The sequence below is a fragment of the Ailuropoda melanoleuca genome, chromosome 3 (genome assembly GCF_002007445.2).
Source record: "Ailuropoda melanoleuca isolate Jingjing chromosome 3, ASM200744v2, whole genome shotgun sequence".
Taxonomy (NCBI): domain Eukaryota; kingdom Metazoa; phylum Chordata; class Mammalia; order Carnivora; family Ursidae; genus Ailuropoda; species Ailuropoda melanoleuca.
In genome coordinates, this window is record NC_048220.1 from 53,514,836 (window position 1) to 53,529,492 (window position 14,657).

The 14,657-nt window shown below is 34.6% G+C and overlaps 1 protein-coding gene across 1 annotated transcript in view; it reads left to right on the plus strand.

The window, feature by feature from the left end:
- SCAMP1 (secretory carrier membrane protein 1) overlaps positions 1 to 10,021 on the plus strand; it is a 120,758-nt gene extending 110,737 nt beyond the window's left edge. The window contains exon 9 of the mRNA XM_011226296.3: positions 5,628 to 10,021. Coding sequence (XP_011224598.1) covers positions 5,628 to 5,780 — 153 coding nt within the window. The 3' untranslated portion in view covers positions 5,781 to 10,021. The remainder of the gene's footprint in view (positions 1 to 5,627) is intronic.
- Positions 10,022 to 14,657: the final 4,636 nt, after the last annotated feature.

The window sequence follows — 14,657 nt, forward strand, 5'->3', positions numbered from 1 at the left end:
TATCAATTTTGTTTTCCTTTTCAAAGAATCAGTTCTTAGTTTCATTGATTTTTTTTTTTTTCTTTTCTGGTTTTGTCTCTATTTTGTCTGTTTCCGGTCTGATCTTTATTATTTCCTTGCTGCTTCTAATTTTGGGCATTGTTTGGTTGGTTGGTTTTCAGTGCCTTTAGGTTTAAGGTTAGATGGTTTGAGATTTTTCTGGTTTCCTTGAGGCAGGCTTGTATTGCTTTAAACTTTTTTCTGAGGTCTTCTTTTGCCTTGTCTCAAAGATTTTGAACTGCTGGGTTTCCATCTTCATTTGTCTGAATGTATTTTTTTTAATTTCCTTTTTGATTTCTTTGTTGACCCATTGGTTGTTTGGTAACATGCTGTTTAACCTCCATGTATTTATGTTTTTGTCCAGTTTTTTTCTTGTAATTGATTTTTTTCTTTTTTATATTTACCTTTTGTATTTCCTTTTCTGTGTATCTTTTTTTAAATAATTATTTTTTATTATGTTAGTCACCATACAGTACATCCCTAGTTTTTGAGGTAAAGTTCCATGATTCATTACTTGTGTATAACACCCAGTGCCCCATGCAATATGTGCCCTTCTTAATACCCATCACCAGCCTGTCCCAATCCCCCACCCCCTCCCCTCTGAAGCCCTCAGTTTGTTTCCTAGGGGCCATAGTCTCTCATGGTTCATTCCCCCTTCTGATTACCCCCCTTTCTTCTTCCCTTTCTTCTCCTGCTGATCTTCCTACTTCTTATGTTCCATAAATGAGTGAAACCATATGATAATTGTCTTTCTCTCCTTGACTTATTTCGCTTAGCATTATCTCCTCCAGTCCCGTCCATGTTGCAGCAAATGTTGAGAAATCATTCTTTTTGATGGCTGAGTAATATTCCATTGTATATATGGACCACATCTTCTTAATCCAGTCATCTGTTGAATGGCATTTCAGCTCCTTCCACGATTTAGTAATTGATTTCTAGTTTAATACCATGGTGGTCAGAAAAGGTACTCGATATGATTCCAGTCTTCTTAAATTTATTGACATTTATTTTATGGCTTAATTTGTAGTCCTGGAGAATGTTCCATGTGTACTTGAAGAGAATGTGTGTTTTGCTGTTTTTGATGCGGTGTTCTGTGTGTATCTATTAAGTCCATCTAGCCTTATGTGTCCTTCAAAGCCACTCCTTCCTTGATTGAGTCATTTTCTGCCTGAACGATCTATCTTTTGATGTAAGTGGGGTGTCAAAGTTCCCTAGTATGTTCACTTTTAAAACAGCCTGTGACGTAATTGCAAACTAAGCAATTTATTTTGTAACACAGGTACAGTCTGCTAAAGCAGTATTGTACTTCTTTGGTAACTTTATAAATAGGGTAATTTTGGGCCATTTGTTCAATCCCTAATAGATAAACAAGTAATTAATTATGTAGTAGCTTCTGCTGCAAGTCATTATGTCATGTTTTTTGTTTGTTTGTTTGTTTGTTTTTTTAAAGTAAGCTCTATATCCAACGTGGAGCTTGAACTCATGACCCTAAGATCAAGAGTTTGCGTGCTCTATGACTGACCAAGACAGGTGCCCCAGCAAGTTACTGTGTCTTATAGCAGATATAACAATGAGTGGAAATTAGCCCTTCCTCTCAAGGAACCAAAAGCATGTGGGATATAAGACATGTATATCTACAAACCCTACAAAAGAAAAAGCATGCTGTACATCCCTAAAAGATAAACAGGTGTTGGAGGTGCTCACTCACAATAGGGAGAGCCACAGCTAGGTCAGGCAGAAAGAGGACAGCAGTATATGAGATAGGCCTCGAAGCATGAGTGGGATTTCAATAGTGTGAAACTAGAGTATTAATTCAGGAGGTTACAGAAGAGGTGTCTGACCCTGATCTGTGGGCAGTTCACAGATGGTTTATAGGAAATGTTTAATTGAAAACATTATACTATGAGACTGACAAGTTTTTTTAAAACTCAAAGTAAGAATCAAAATTTCAAAAATTAATTTGTTTTTTCCCAGGTTTTAAAAGAGTTAAAATAATTTTGGCATACCAGGCATCTCATATTTATAAAAGCATCATTTCTTGAAATCGTATTCTGTAAGCTTTAAGGGAAATATATGTTTGGATCATTTTGTTTAAGTACTGTACCATGGTTCTTTACTTTCTATAGTATATAATACAGATTTTTTTGTGTCCTATACCACCACAGTATATACTGGCATATTTCTGAAGATAAACTAAGGAAGCAAGATTCCATTTTGGAGTTGTATCTTGGCTGTGACACTTCTACAGATATTTAAATATTAATTTTAATTTTTATACATATTTACATGTTGTATATTTACATAATTCTCATTTGATCCTTAGGAAGACTCTGAGAGACAGGGCAACAAATACTCTGGTTTCAGGGGAAGTAAACTTGAGGGTGTTTTTTTGTTTTTTTTAAAGATTTTATTTATTTGAGAGAGAGCATGAGAGGGGGGAGGGTCAGAGGGAGCAGCAGACTCTCCAATGAGCAGGGAGCCTGAAGCGGGGCTGGATCCTGGGACTCTGAAGGCAGATGCTCAACCCTCAGCCAACTGAGCCACCCAGGCACCCCTACACTTGAGGTTTTGAGTGGTGACCAGCCAGGTAGAAAGTAGTGGAATCAGTAGATACCAAATCTAGTGTTCTTTCTGTATTGCTCCTAGAACTAAATGTTTAGGTTAATGCAATTCTCGTAACTGGAAGGTTAGCAAGTATTTAAGCTCTTTGGTTTTTTAAAATTGTAATATTTTATCATAAAGCCTTGTCCCCAATTTCATAAGGAATGTGAGCTATCAGTAGATATCACTCTGAAACAGCAGGGAAATGACGAGCTTTTTGAGATGGTGAGACGTAGAATTAGCCTGTCATATTGCTGGAGCACGGATACAAAGAATCACCGTTTTCACATGGATATAATGGATTTCATACAGCATGTGAGCATTATGCACTGAACATATGTAATCTTTTCCCTCTAGGTGGCTCTCTGAGTCTGTATAGATTTGGACTACTGAGAAATATGTGCTCTTCTACCTTTATTTTGCCTTCCTGCTCTGGGGCTATGCATTACATTTTTTAAGTAATGAAACGTGAAACCCATTGAATATGTAACATCAGGCACTCAATTTAAAATACATTTGGGAAAGGAAATAACAAAGCAAGTTAGAACAAACATTTGTTTATTACACGCCTATAAACTTGGGGGAAAGGAGGAGAGACAGACAAGTGAACCCGTAGTGGCATTGCACTGTGACAGGGTCTAATAAGTAAAGGTTTATTAGATTTCTGTAACATATTTCATTTTCTTGGACCTCATCATATGAACTCTGTTTTGAGATAATTTTCTTGAACATAGGAGTGGTAATTCATCTGTATCTTTTATGTTCCATAGAAAACTTGGTTTCAAAAAGGGAATAGGAACTTCGGTGGCTCAGTCGGTTGAGTGTCTGACTCTTGGTTTTGGCTTAGGTCATGATCTCAGGGTTGTGGGATGGAGCCCTGTATTGGGCTGTGTTCAGCGAGGAGTCTGCTTGACATTCTCTCTCTTCCTCTGCCCACCCCCACTCACTCTCTCTCTCTCACATGAATAGATCTTTTAAAAAAAATTACCAAAAAAAGAAATAAAAATAATTATTTATGATTCTGAAAATTCCCAACATGAAGAAATGCTTTTGAGGATGTTGATCAAAATTACAGAACAGGAAGTGGTCATGTAATGGAATGACGTTTGACAAACCGTGCTATTATGAAGATTAATATTTCAGATCCCTTTGTGTTTATAAGCAAGGATCAGCAGTTTTGTTTGGAACCGTTTTTGTGTGTCGTAACAGTAACTGTGGATAATGCATAAAGATTATCCCTGGAGAGAGAAAGGAATACAAAAGAGATGCAGTATAACATTCAGGTAACCAACATGTGGAAAAGTAATTTTCTCATCATTCTCTGAAAGTATGAAAAGAATTAAATTACGATAGTGCTATAGTACGAGAAGAAAAGAATTTTAGGGTTTACCTGAAGTGTACTTGTCAGCACTCTCTTTTATTCCCTGACCCTTTTACACTTTGTTCCACTGTAATATGGTATTTGCCTTCATCACTATGTCAGAAGAACTTAGTGCTGTCGGGGTATTTTTATCTTCCACTCTGGACAGCCCTTCATTTCTTAATGTGGCTTTCTTCCCTTGGCACCTGTGAAAAAGTCTCTGGCTTTTCCCATTCCTGTTTTAATTATTCCTTGCTATTGTGGGTACCTCTTAATAAGATATTGGCATCTTAACAGACTTTGGTACTTGACTCTTTTTCTTTTTTTCCCCCATGGACCATTTTATTTATGTCAGAGTTGCAGCTACCACTGATGTGCCATTGCTTTTCAAGTCCCTATTTCCTGCCCATTTCTCTCTTGAGCTCCAAACCAGATCTTCACCTGCGTGCTGTCGCAGGTCTAGAGTAGGCATCCGATAACCATCTGTGGCATGTATGAGTGTTTAGAACTTAGCATCTCCTTCCCCTTCTAAACCAACCCGTCTTGTCTATTCTCTGTCTTCTTGAAACAACTTTGCAGTATCTAAGCTTCACTTGAAAGTCTTTGATTCATTCTCCTTTTCCTCATTCCATATTTACGCCACAAGTATCAGTCCTTATCCAGGATTGGGGAAAAGACTGACTTGGGTCATGTTCTCAACCTGCTTTGATTGCATTCCAGGCAGGCTTTATTTAGGCCTCATCAATAATAATATAAGTTAATAATTTAACTTTATTATATTAATAATACAAGTTTATAACTTATAATTTCCCTGTCTCTTTCTCCCTCCCCCCAAGTTTGTAGGCAGGTAATAAATGAATATTCTAATTTGTTTTACTCTTTCTTTTCTCAAATTTATATTAAATTGGCTGATGTTATGTATTGTTGCACTTCATAGTTTATGCATCTTGAAACATACGCTAATAGAGTATTTTTTGAGCCTTGAACTTACAAATAAATCCTGAATATTAAAGTGATAAATCAGTATGGACAGACAGTTACCAAAGTTTTTCTTTGTAAATCCTTTAGGACTTCACTGTGCACAAAAAGTAAGATGGTATACAGAGTGAGAGAGGACAGCAGAAGTATCTTTAAGAACATAAGTAGTGCTTGGTACATTAAATGATAAAATGATATCATTTGATTGTAATAGGGTTAGTGGTGTATATGTTCAGCATAGAAATAAATAAGGTATTATTCTCTTTGAATTGTCTTAGGTAGTAAATTAATAAATTAAAGTCTGAATGTCTCTTGTGTTTAAACCATTCTCTGTAATATCTTAAGTAAGTAGATACAGCAAGAAACTTAACCTTTTGCACTTGGTTAAGAAGTTTTAAAAATTATTTTTGGTTTTCCATAAGTGTAAGTACCTCTTCTGCATTGGGGATAAAATGGAAAAGTCTGTGTTAGGAAAATACTTAAATACAATCTTGTGTGCCAGTGTGGCGGCTGATGTCCTTGACCTTAGGACTCATGGCTGCAGTCTAGTCCTTTTATCTCTGGGTAGGGTTGAGATTAATTGAAGAGTTGCTGAAAACGAATGTATAGATTACCACTTACCTTGTCCCACTGTTTTGTGCCTCCATAGGTACATGGACTATACCGCACGACAGGTGCTAGTTTTGAGAAAGCCCAACAAGAATTTGCAACAGGTGTGATGTCCAACAAGACTGTCCAGACTGCAGCTGCAAATGCAGCAACTAGCGCGGCTCAGAGTGCTTTCAAGGGTAACCAGATTTAGAGAGCCCTCCGACAATACACTGGTACCTTCTGACTGTACTTTTTCTCCAGTTACTGTATTCTATAAATATTTTTATGTTCAAAACAGTACACACGGCATGTATATTTCCTGTTCACTTGTGCATGGGCTAAAACCAGAAAAACTTGTCTTATTATTTACCTAGCAATTGAATATTTTGGTGCCCCCTGCAGAAAAAAATATCACTTGCTAAATAAATATTCTCCATATTTTTTGGGGGATGAATGTTTAGCAACTTATTTCAGTGGTGACACACTGAAATTAATATGGTACTTATGATTAAAAATGCATTTAGTACTAGCTGCAGTCTTTTTCAGGAATCTTAGACTTCAGGATTACATATTGGAGCATTAAGGCGATACTTCATTCTGTTTTCCCCATTTATATTGAAAGAAATAGGCCATCAGGGACTTAGGGATTTTAAAATTGGCTTGCTTTTTAGCAGTTTTAGTCCCCAGTGACGAGCCTGTGTGCATTTCGTAGTAGATCATGTAAATTTTAGCCTTTTATTTTTGTTCCTTTTTTTCTTTTTTAGAGTAGTTAATATTTTGATATCATTCTCTGATCTTGCATGGGCACCACATTTCTTAAAAGAATTAGTATTTTGGCTTCTGCACTGCTTATGGTTGTAGGATTAGGGAGTTGCTGGTAGAATCAAAGAAGTGGTTTTCTGCAGTAGTTTCTTTAAATAAAAATTCATTGGGATGCAATTTGAGAACACAATATGCAGTGCATTATCCAAAAAAGGGTAGATAATCAATGGAATAGAATGTAGTAATGATAATACTGTTTGTTTTTTTTAATTTTCAGTATTCGTATCAGAATAGAATATTACTGTATGGAAACTTTGGTATATTCTTGTGGCCTCTCATTTTAACTGAATTGAGATTGTGTTTGGCAGCTCTTTTTTGGGGAGTGTGTGTGTAATTTTTAACAGAGGTATTAAAGTCTAGACTAACTCCTTGTCCAAAAAGAACATACAGTATTTCAGGGATTTTTCTTTTAGCCTCTCATCTGTAGTGGGATTAAAAAGAAAAAGACGCTATTGTTTCACATATACTTGAATCCCTAATGCACCTCAGTCTTTCAATTTTTGAGGCAGACTGAATACATTAAAATTTTTCAGCAATAGAAAAAACATTTAACCTGCACCAAACAAGAAAATACAAATACAGTTAAATGCATTAATTATGACTACAACCACATTATAAAAATGTTATTGTGCAGCATAGGAATCAATTCTTACAGTATACTTGGTTTGAAACTTTGAATCATTTTTAGTAGAGATTAAATGACTCAGAGACATTTGTAAAGTCATTATATAGTGTGTTTTGGAAGTCGTTAGCTAACTTAAGATTGCAGAATAATCAGTGATTTATTCAACTTGACTTTAAGTAAGGATAGTCTATTGGATTATATTACTTGAGACTGCAGATCCTTTCTAAAAAGAATCAAATGGGCATAAATGGTTAAATCACTTTCATTCTTTTCCCCAAATCTGGAGATAAATGAATTTCATGTTGGGGGTGGGATGATGAGTTCTTACTCTTTATGAGGGAAGCTTTGTGTGATACTAGGTAACATGGATCCATCTAGATGGTGTTTACATTTGATTTACTTGGGATTTATTGAAGTAATCGACTTGGAAGATATTTCCTTTGTTCTGATTAAAATAGGACTCAGAATATGAATTTAAAACTGTTTTTATGAATATTTCTGATCAGTGATAATCTCCCTACTTTCTCAAATTAGCTAGTTCAAGTTCGTCAGATTCTATAATCTTACTGAAGATGTTTTATCAGTGTGCTTTACTGAGTATGTACTTTACAAACATTCAAAACATTAACCACAAAATATAATAGTACTTATGTTCATCATTAATTTATATCTGAAGTTCATTTCTTTTTTTCTTTCAACTACAAATGAATATAGAGACTTAAAAAATACTGAGATACTTTCCTTCAAGAATAGGAAGTCTTCTGTCTTGTAGAAATCTGCAAAGGTAGCATTGTTAAATAGCAAATAATTAAAACCAACCGTACCTTTTTGTGTGTGGATGGGGAAAATGTTTTAAAATCCAGTTCCTTGGGTTCATACAAGCTTACAAGAAAAAATTGTTTTTTTAAAAACATAAATGTGCATTGAAATGATGGCAATACTAACAGTTTGATAAGGTATAGGGATTTTAAATTCTTATATTCTCTATTCTCCTAACAATAATGAGTAAATGGTCACAATTTTCCAGCAAGAGATTGGCATTTGTTAATGTTTTATATTTTATACTAACATTGACCCAGTATCACAGTCATGAAATGGTCTTCATTGTTGTAAGCATTCGTGTCCTTTTTCAGTTTGCAATATTAAATTGTGGCTATTTTATTTCAAACTAAAATTTGAACACTGGAAAATCATTGCTCAGTGATTTGTAATTTGGGACTAGGATTATTTATCTAGGGATGTTTGTATATTTTGTCAATGAGTAATATTGCGCTGCCATCATAATGAGCATCATGGTTCTATATAAATGCCCTCCGTCTGTCCCTCTAATGTTGCATGTTTCCAGTGGTTTGGAAGTTTTGTATATTTATTGTATTAACACAGAGTGTCATAAAATAAAATGCTGTTTACTGGATGTTAGTTTGTCTAATTTTAAACACAATATTAGCATTTCAGAGGTAGAGATTATGCTGTGGGGTTAATGTATATAGAAATTTCACATTTGATTTTTAAAGAAGCTATGTATAATTCTATCATGTGCTGAAGAAATTAAATAATATAAAAGACTTCATTAAAAACTGAGCAACATAAAATGAGAATTTTTCTGTTGGGTTAGACCTTTTAGGTGACGAAACATGAGCTTCACTCATATATTTTGATCACTTTGAGGTCAAAATACACATACTATTTAGAAGTTAGTGAGCTTCAAAATGGAAAACCTGTTTTGTGGCTCAAGTTTTTCCTTGTCGGTTAAAATGGATGCCTCTGTACTAGTATTGTATTGATTAGCTTGAACTTGTGTTCTGTTTCCCAACCTAGCTATCTGTTGTTTTATGTACTGATGAAAGTACCTTATTTGTGTATTGTTGGATTTTTCACTTGGGTTATCTAAAGAAGATGTAAAAATCTGAAATGTTCATGGTGAATCTTATCTTGAGAAATATGTGCTAAATTAGGAAGAGCATTTTAAATTTTCTGGGTGTTACCTAAAAAGTGAGTTTGGATTTTCATTGGGTATACCTTCTATAAATCATGTTGAGCTAATGTATGGTTTACATTTTATGGGGAATTTATGTTAAATTGAGTTTATTAGTTGTTTCTGTAATTTATTTGTACCAGCATAATGCTTTTATAGTTATTGCTATATCTTTTCCTGAAAATGCTGACACATTAGCATTTAATTTTATGTCTTTACTGGTAAAAATCTATGTTTTAACTGTTTATATAGAGTTTGTTACAGTTTTGCACATTTCCCCCTGTTAGAATTACCATGGCTGTCAGACACCATTTCACTGTATTTCCTTCCATTTTTCCTTGAAGGAAAATGTTTAGAGGGATTTTTTTGATTCCATGTGATTAAGACCTTTAGAAGTGAAATAAAAGTGGTTAATGTAAAAATAATGGTTAAAAATAAAAAAAAAGCCTTACTTTGATAGATTTTCAAGTACCGTAGTATAAATTTATTAAGAGTAGAATAATATATTGTAAAACATTAGAGTTGTTTTAAATACGTACATCTCAGTGGTTAAATATTATGGAAAGTAAAGTATTTCCACTAGAATTTTAGGGTACATTTTATAAAACTTTTGTATTGATGGGTGTTTTAAAACCTTACTCTGTCTAGAGCTTTGTCAAAATACATAGATAGCTAGAAAGAAATCTATAGAAATTTTCTAAGCCAGACATTGCCACTGATCTGTACTAGATAAATATCTTTGAAGATTCTAGGAAAATAGGGAAAGACCCTTCCCTAGTGTTCTTACCCTTCCTATCAGTTTCATATTTACAATTTAACTTTGTGGTTTTGGTGAGACAAAGCCTTCAACCTGTAGAATTTTCTTTAGCACTGTTTATATTTTCAAATGGCAAGGGAGATGGGAGCTACCATGTAGCAGTGCAATGAGTGTTAAATTTTATGTTTATCTAAATCTTTTTTTTATTTTTTAAGATTTTTTTATTTATTCGACAGAGATAGAGACAGCCAGCGAGAGAGGGAACACAAGCAGGGGGAGTGGGAGAGGAAGAAGCAGGCTCATAGTGGAGGAGCCTGATGTGGAGCTCGATCCCAGAACGCCGGGATCACGCCCTGAGCCGAAGGCAGATGCTTAACCGCTGTGCCACCCAGGCGCCCCGATATTTATCTAAATCTTGATTTATTTTTCAGGTTATCTTTTTTTTTAATTTTTTAAGTTTTTTTTATTTACTTAAGTGATGGCTACACCCCGTGTAGGACTCAAATTTAGGAGCCGGACATCAAGAGTGGCATGTTCTGCGGACTGAGTCAGCCAGGTGCCCCATCAGCTTATATCTTTCTGGGCTTGTATGGCTGATGATGTAGTTAAAACCTTCCTGCCACTAAAGCCCATTTTATCTTTTCTCTAATAGGACAAAAAATAGTTAATCCTCTTCAACCTAGTAATGTTTCATATACTTGCATAAGATTACTCTGAATATTATTTTCTCTATACAGTTACAATTTATAGAATCATAGCATGCAAATTTTATTTTTTAATTCTTTAGTTATTTATAGCCCTAACATGTAATCCTAGAATTCCTGCAGAACTCATTTAATATTTTGTAGGTCGGTGACTCTCAAGGTAAATCACAGTTGCGAGTAGTTGTTACTGGTGGCAGTTCATAGTATTCTTCAGCTGTTCCTTCGGCCAAAAATCGCTGTCTTTTATCTGGTCAGAGTAGTTCCTACAATATTATAGTCTACACAAAAAACTCAGCCCATTGGTCATAGACATTCCTCAATTTTTTTCTAGTTTGAAAGTCATATATACCTGTTAGGAAATAATTGGAAAATAATGAATGAGAAAAAAATAGTATGTAATTCTATCATCTAGGTTTGTCTATCATTGCCAGTGTTTTATTGTATTTTTCCATCCTTTTTCTATTCATACATTTTTTTATGGAATTAAGGGATATAAACAATGTGGATTTTTAAATTCTATTTTCCCTCGTTTAGCATTACGTCATAATGGCCTGACAGTAAGCTTCTAAAATTTAATTAATGAAATTAATACACACTTGAACATAAATTTTAGAAAATACTTATAAGCAAAAGAAGAAGTTGCTTATAATTTTATACCAATAAATAACTGCTATTAAAATTTGGCTTATATGTTTCTATTAATTTTCTAGGAAGACAACTTTTATCCTCAAATTAAAAAATAAGTTTCCCTTCCGCATTCTTGTAATAGGTCCTCTGGGGATGTTTATCTAACTCTCACTAGCCTCATCTCTTTGGGCCCCTTAAACCACACTGGTACAAGATGTCATCTAGCCATAGCAGACTTACACTTTGCTCATTAAATGATAAAAATGCACAAGTAGGATGAAGTACATAAAAAATATCCTAATGGCTTTCCATTTCCTGTATGATGCCCAGCAGCTCACCCATATTTCATCCCATTGTCCCGGTAATACTCTTACTCTGTTTTCTCTCTGAGCTATCTTGAGTTGGTTTCCTATTACTTTTAAAAGAAGAATTTAAGTGGTTTGTAATCTTTTTTCAACTATGATATGAATATATGTTGAACTTTTTTCATATTCTTAATATAACATTTAATACCTGTATAGCTACCCTTATATGCATGTATCATGTTATTTTTAATTAAAATTTTATTGAGGTAAAATTGACATATAACATTAGTTTCAGGTGTCCAACATAATGATTCAGTATTTGTGTACACTGTGAAATGATCGCCACACTAAGTCTAATTACCATCCATCACCATACATAGTTACAAAACTTTTTTCCTTGTGATGAGGATATTTAAGATTTATTCTCTTAGCAACTTTCAAATATTCAGTACAGTGTTATTAACTGCAGTCACCATGCTGTACATTACATCCCCATGACTTACTTATATTAATACTGGAAGTTTGTATCTTTTGACTCCCTTCACCATTTCACTTACCCTCTCTACCCTCCTCTGGCAACCACCAGTCTGTTCTTTGTATCTATGAGCTTGGGTTTTATTGTTTATTTTGTTTTGAAAAAAAGGTTTTCTTTTAGATTCTGCATATAAGTGAGATCATATAGTATTTGTCTTTCTCTGATTTAATTCACTTAGCATAATGTCTTCCAGGCCCATAAATGATATTGCAATGCTAAGATTCCATTTGGGGGGGGTGGAGGCTGAGTAATATTCCAATATTCCAAATGCACATATTGCAGATATTTTCTCCCATTCAGTAGGTTGCCTTTTCATTTTGCTGATGATTTCCTTTGCTGTGCACAGGCTTTTTAGTTTGATGTAGTCCTGCTTGTTTATTTTTGCTTTATTGCCTTTTCTTTTGGAGTCAGATTCAAAACATCATTGCCAAGGTCAATGTGAAGGAGCTTACCACCAATGTTTTCTTCTAGTTTTATGGTTTCAGGTCTTAGATTCAGTTCTCTAATCCATTAACTTTTTGTATGGTGTAAAATAGTGGTCCAGTTTCGTTCTTTCGCATGTGGCTGTCCAGTTTTCCCAACACCATTTACTGAAGAGACTATTCTTTCCCCATTTATATTTTTGCCTCTTTTGTCATAGATCAATTGGCCATGTATGTGTGGGTTTATTTCTGGGCTTTCTGTTGTGTTCTATTGATCTGTCTGCTTTTAGGCTAATATCATACTGTTTTGATTACTATAGCTTTGTAATATAGTTTGAAATCAGGGAGTGTGATGCCTCCAGTTTTGTTCTTGGGTTTTCTTTGGTTATTCAGAGTGTTTTGTGGTTCCATACAGACTTTCCTATTTATTTCTTTGAAAAATGCAATTTGAATTTTGATAGGGATTGCACTGAATCTGTAGATGGCTTTGAGTAGTATGGGCATTTTATTTTTTTAAAAGATTTTATTTGAGAGAGAGTGAGCATGAACAGGTGGCAGGGCAGAGGGAGAGGGAAAAGCAGATGCCCCACTGAGCAGGGGGCCCCATGTGGGGCTCGATCCCAGGACCCTGGGATCATGACCTGAGCCAAAGGCAGACACTTAACCAACTGAGCCACCCAGGCACCCCTACTATGGACATTTTAGCATTATTAATTCTTCTAATCCATGAGCAGAAAATATCTTTCCATTTGTTTGTGTCGTCTCTGGTTTTTTTCATCAATGTCTTATTTTATTCTTTTTGATGCAATTGTAAATGGGATTGTTTCCTTGACCTCTTTTGTGATAGATTGTTGTTAGTGTATAGAAGCATAACAGATCTTTTGTATATTAACTTTGTATCCTGAAATTTTACTGAATTCATTTATTCTAACATTTTTCTGTGAACTCTTTGGGGTTTTCTGTATATATAATGTCACCCACAGATAGTGACAGTTTTATTTCTTCCTTTCCAGCTTGGGTATCTTTATTTCTTTTTCTTGCCTTCTTGCATTGGATAAAATTTCCAATAGTGTTTCGAATAAAAATGGTGAGAGTGGCATCCTTGTCTTATTCCTGAACTTAGAGGAAAAGCTTCTAGCTTTTCACTATTGAATATGGTGTTAGCTGCGGTCTTGTCATATAACACCTTGTCATATTATCACCTTTATTATAGAGGGTATGTTCCCTCTGTACTCACTTTGTTGAGAGTTTTTATCATAAATGAATGTTGAATTTTGTGAAAAATTTTTTTCTGCATCTATTGAGATGATCATATGATTTTTATCATTCATTTTGTTAATGTAGTATATGAGATTGATTTGTGGTGGTTGAACCATCCTTGCATCCCTGGAATAAATCTTACTTGATCAAGGTTTATGATTCTTTTAATGTATTGTTAAATTTGGTTTCCTAGTATTTTTTGATGACTTTTGCATTTACGTTTATCAGGGATTTTGTCCTGTAGTTTTCTTTTTTTGTGGTGTCCTTATCTGATATTCATTAGGGTAATGCTGGCCTCATAAAATGAGTTTGGAATTATTCTCTCCTTTTCAGTTTTTTTTTGAAGAGTTTGAGAATGATTGGTATTAATTATTTGAATGTTACTTAGAATTCCCCATAAAGCTATCTGGTCCTACCATTTGATTTGTTGGAGGTTTTTTGTTTTTTTTTTTTTTAAATAGGAATTTTTTTTTTAAAGATTTTATTTATTTCTTTGACAGAGATAGAGACAGCCAGTGAGAGAGGGAACACAAGCAGGGGGAGTGGGAGAGGAAGAAGCAGGCTCATAGCGGTGGAGACTGATGTGGGGCTCGATCCCATAATGCTGGGATCACGCCCTGAGCCGAAGGCAGACGCTTAACCGCTGTGCCACCCAGGCGCCCCTATTTGTTGGAGGTTTTGATCACTGATGCACTCTCCTTTCTAGCTAGTAATCAGTCTATTCAGATTCTGTTTTTTCATAATTCAGTGTTGGAGGGTTGTATGTCACTAGGAATTTATCCTTTTTTTCTAGGTTGTCCATTTTATTTGCATATAATTGTTTTTAATAGTCTCTTAACATCTTTTGTATTTCTGAGGTATCTTTGTAAAGTCTTTCTGAGTAATCTTTGTAAACTTTTGAGTGCTCTTTTTTCCTTGATAAGTCTAGCTAAAGGCTTGTCAATTTATATTTTGAAACAACCAGTTCTTAGTTCCATTGATCTTTCCCTTGTTTTTAGTCTTTGTTTCATTTATTTCTTCTCTGTTATTTTTTCCTTCTTCTTTTAGCTTTGCTTG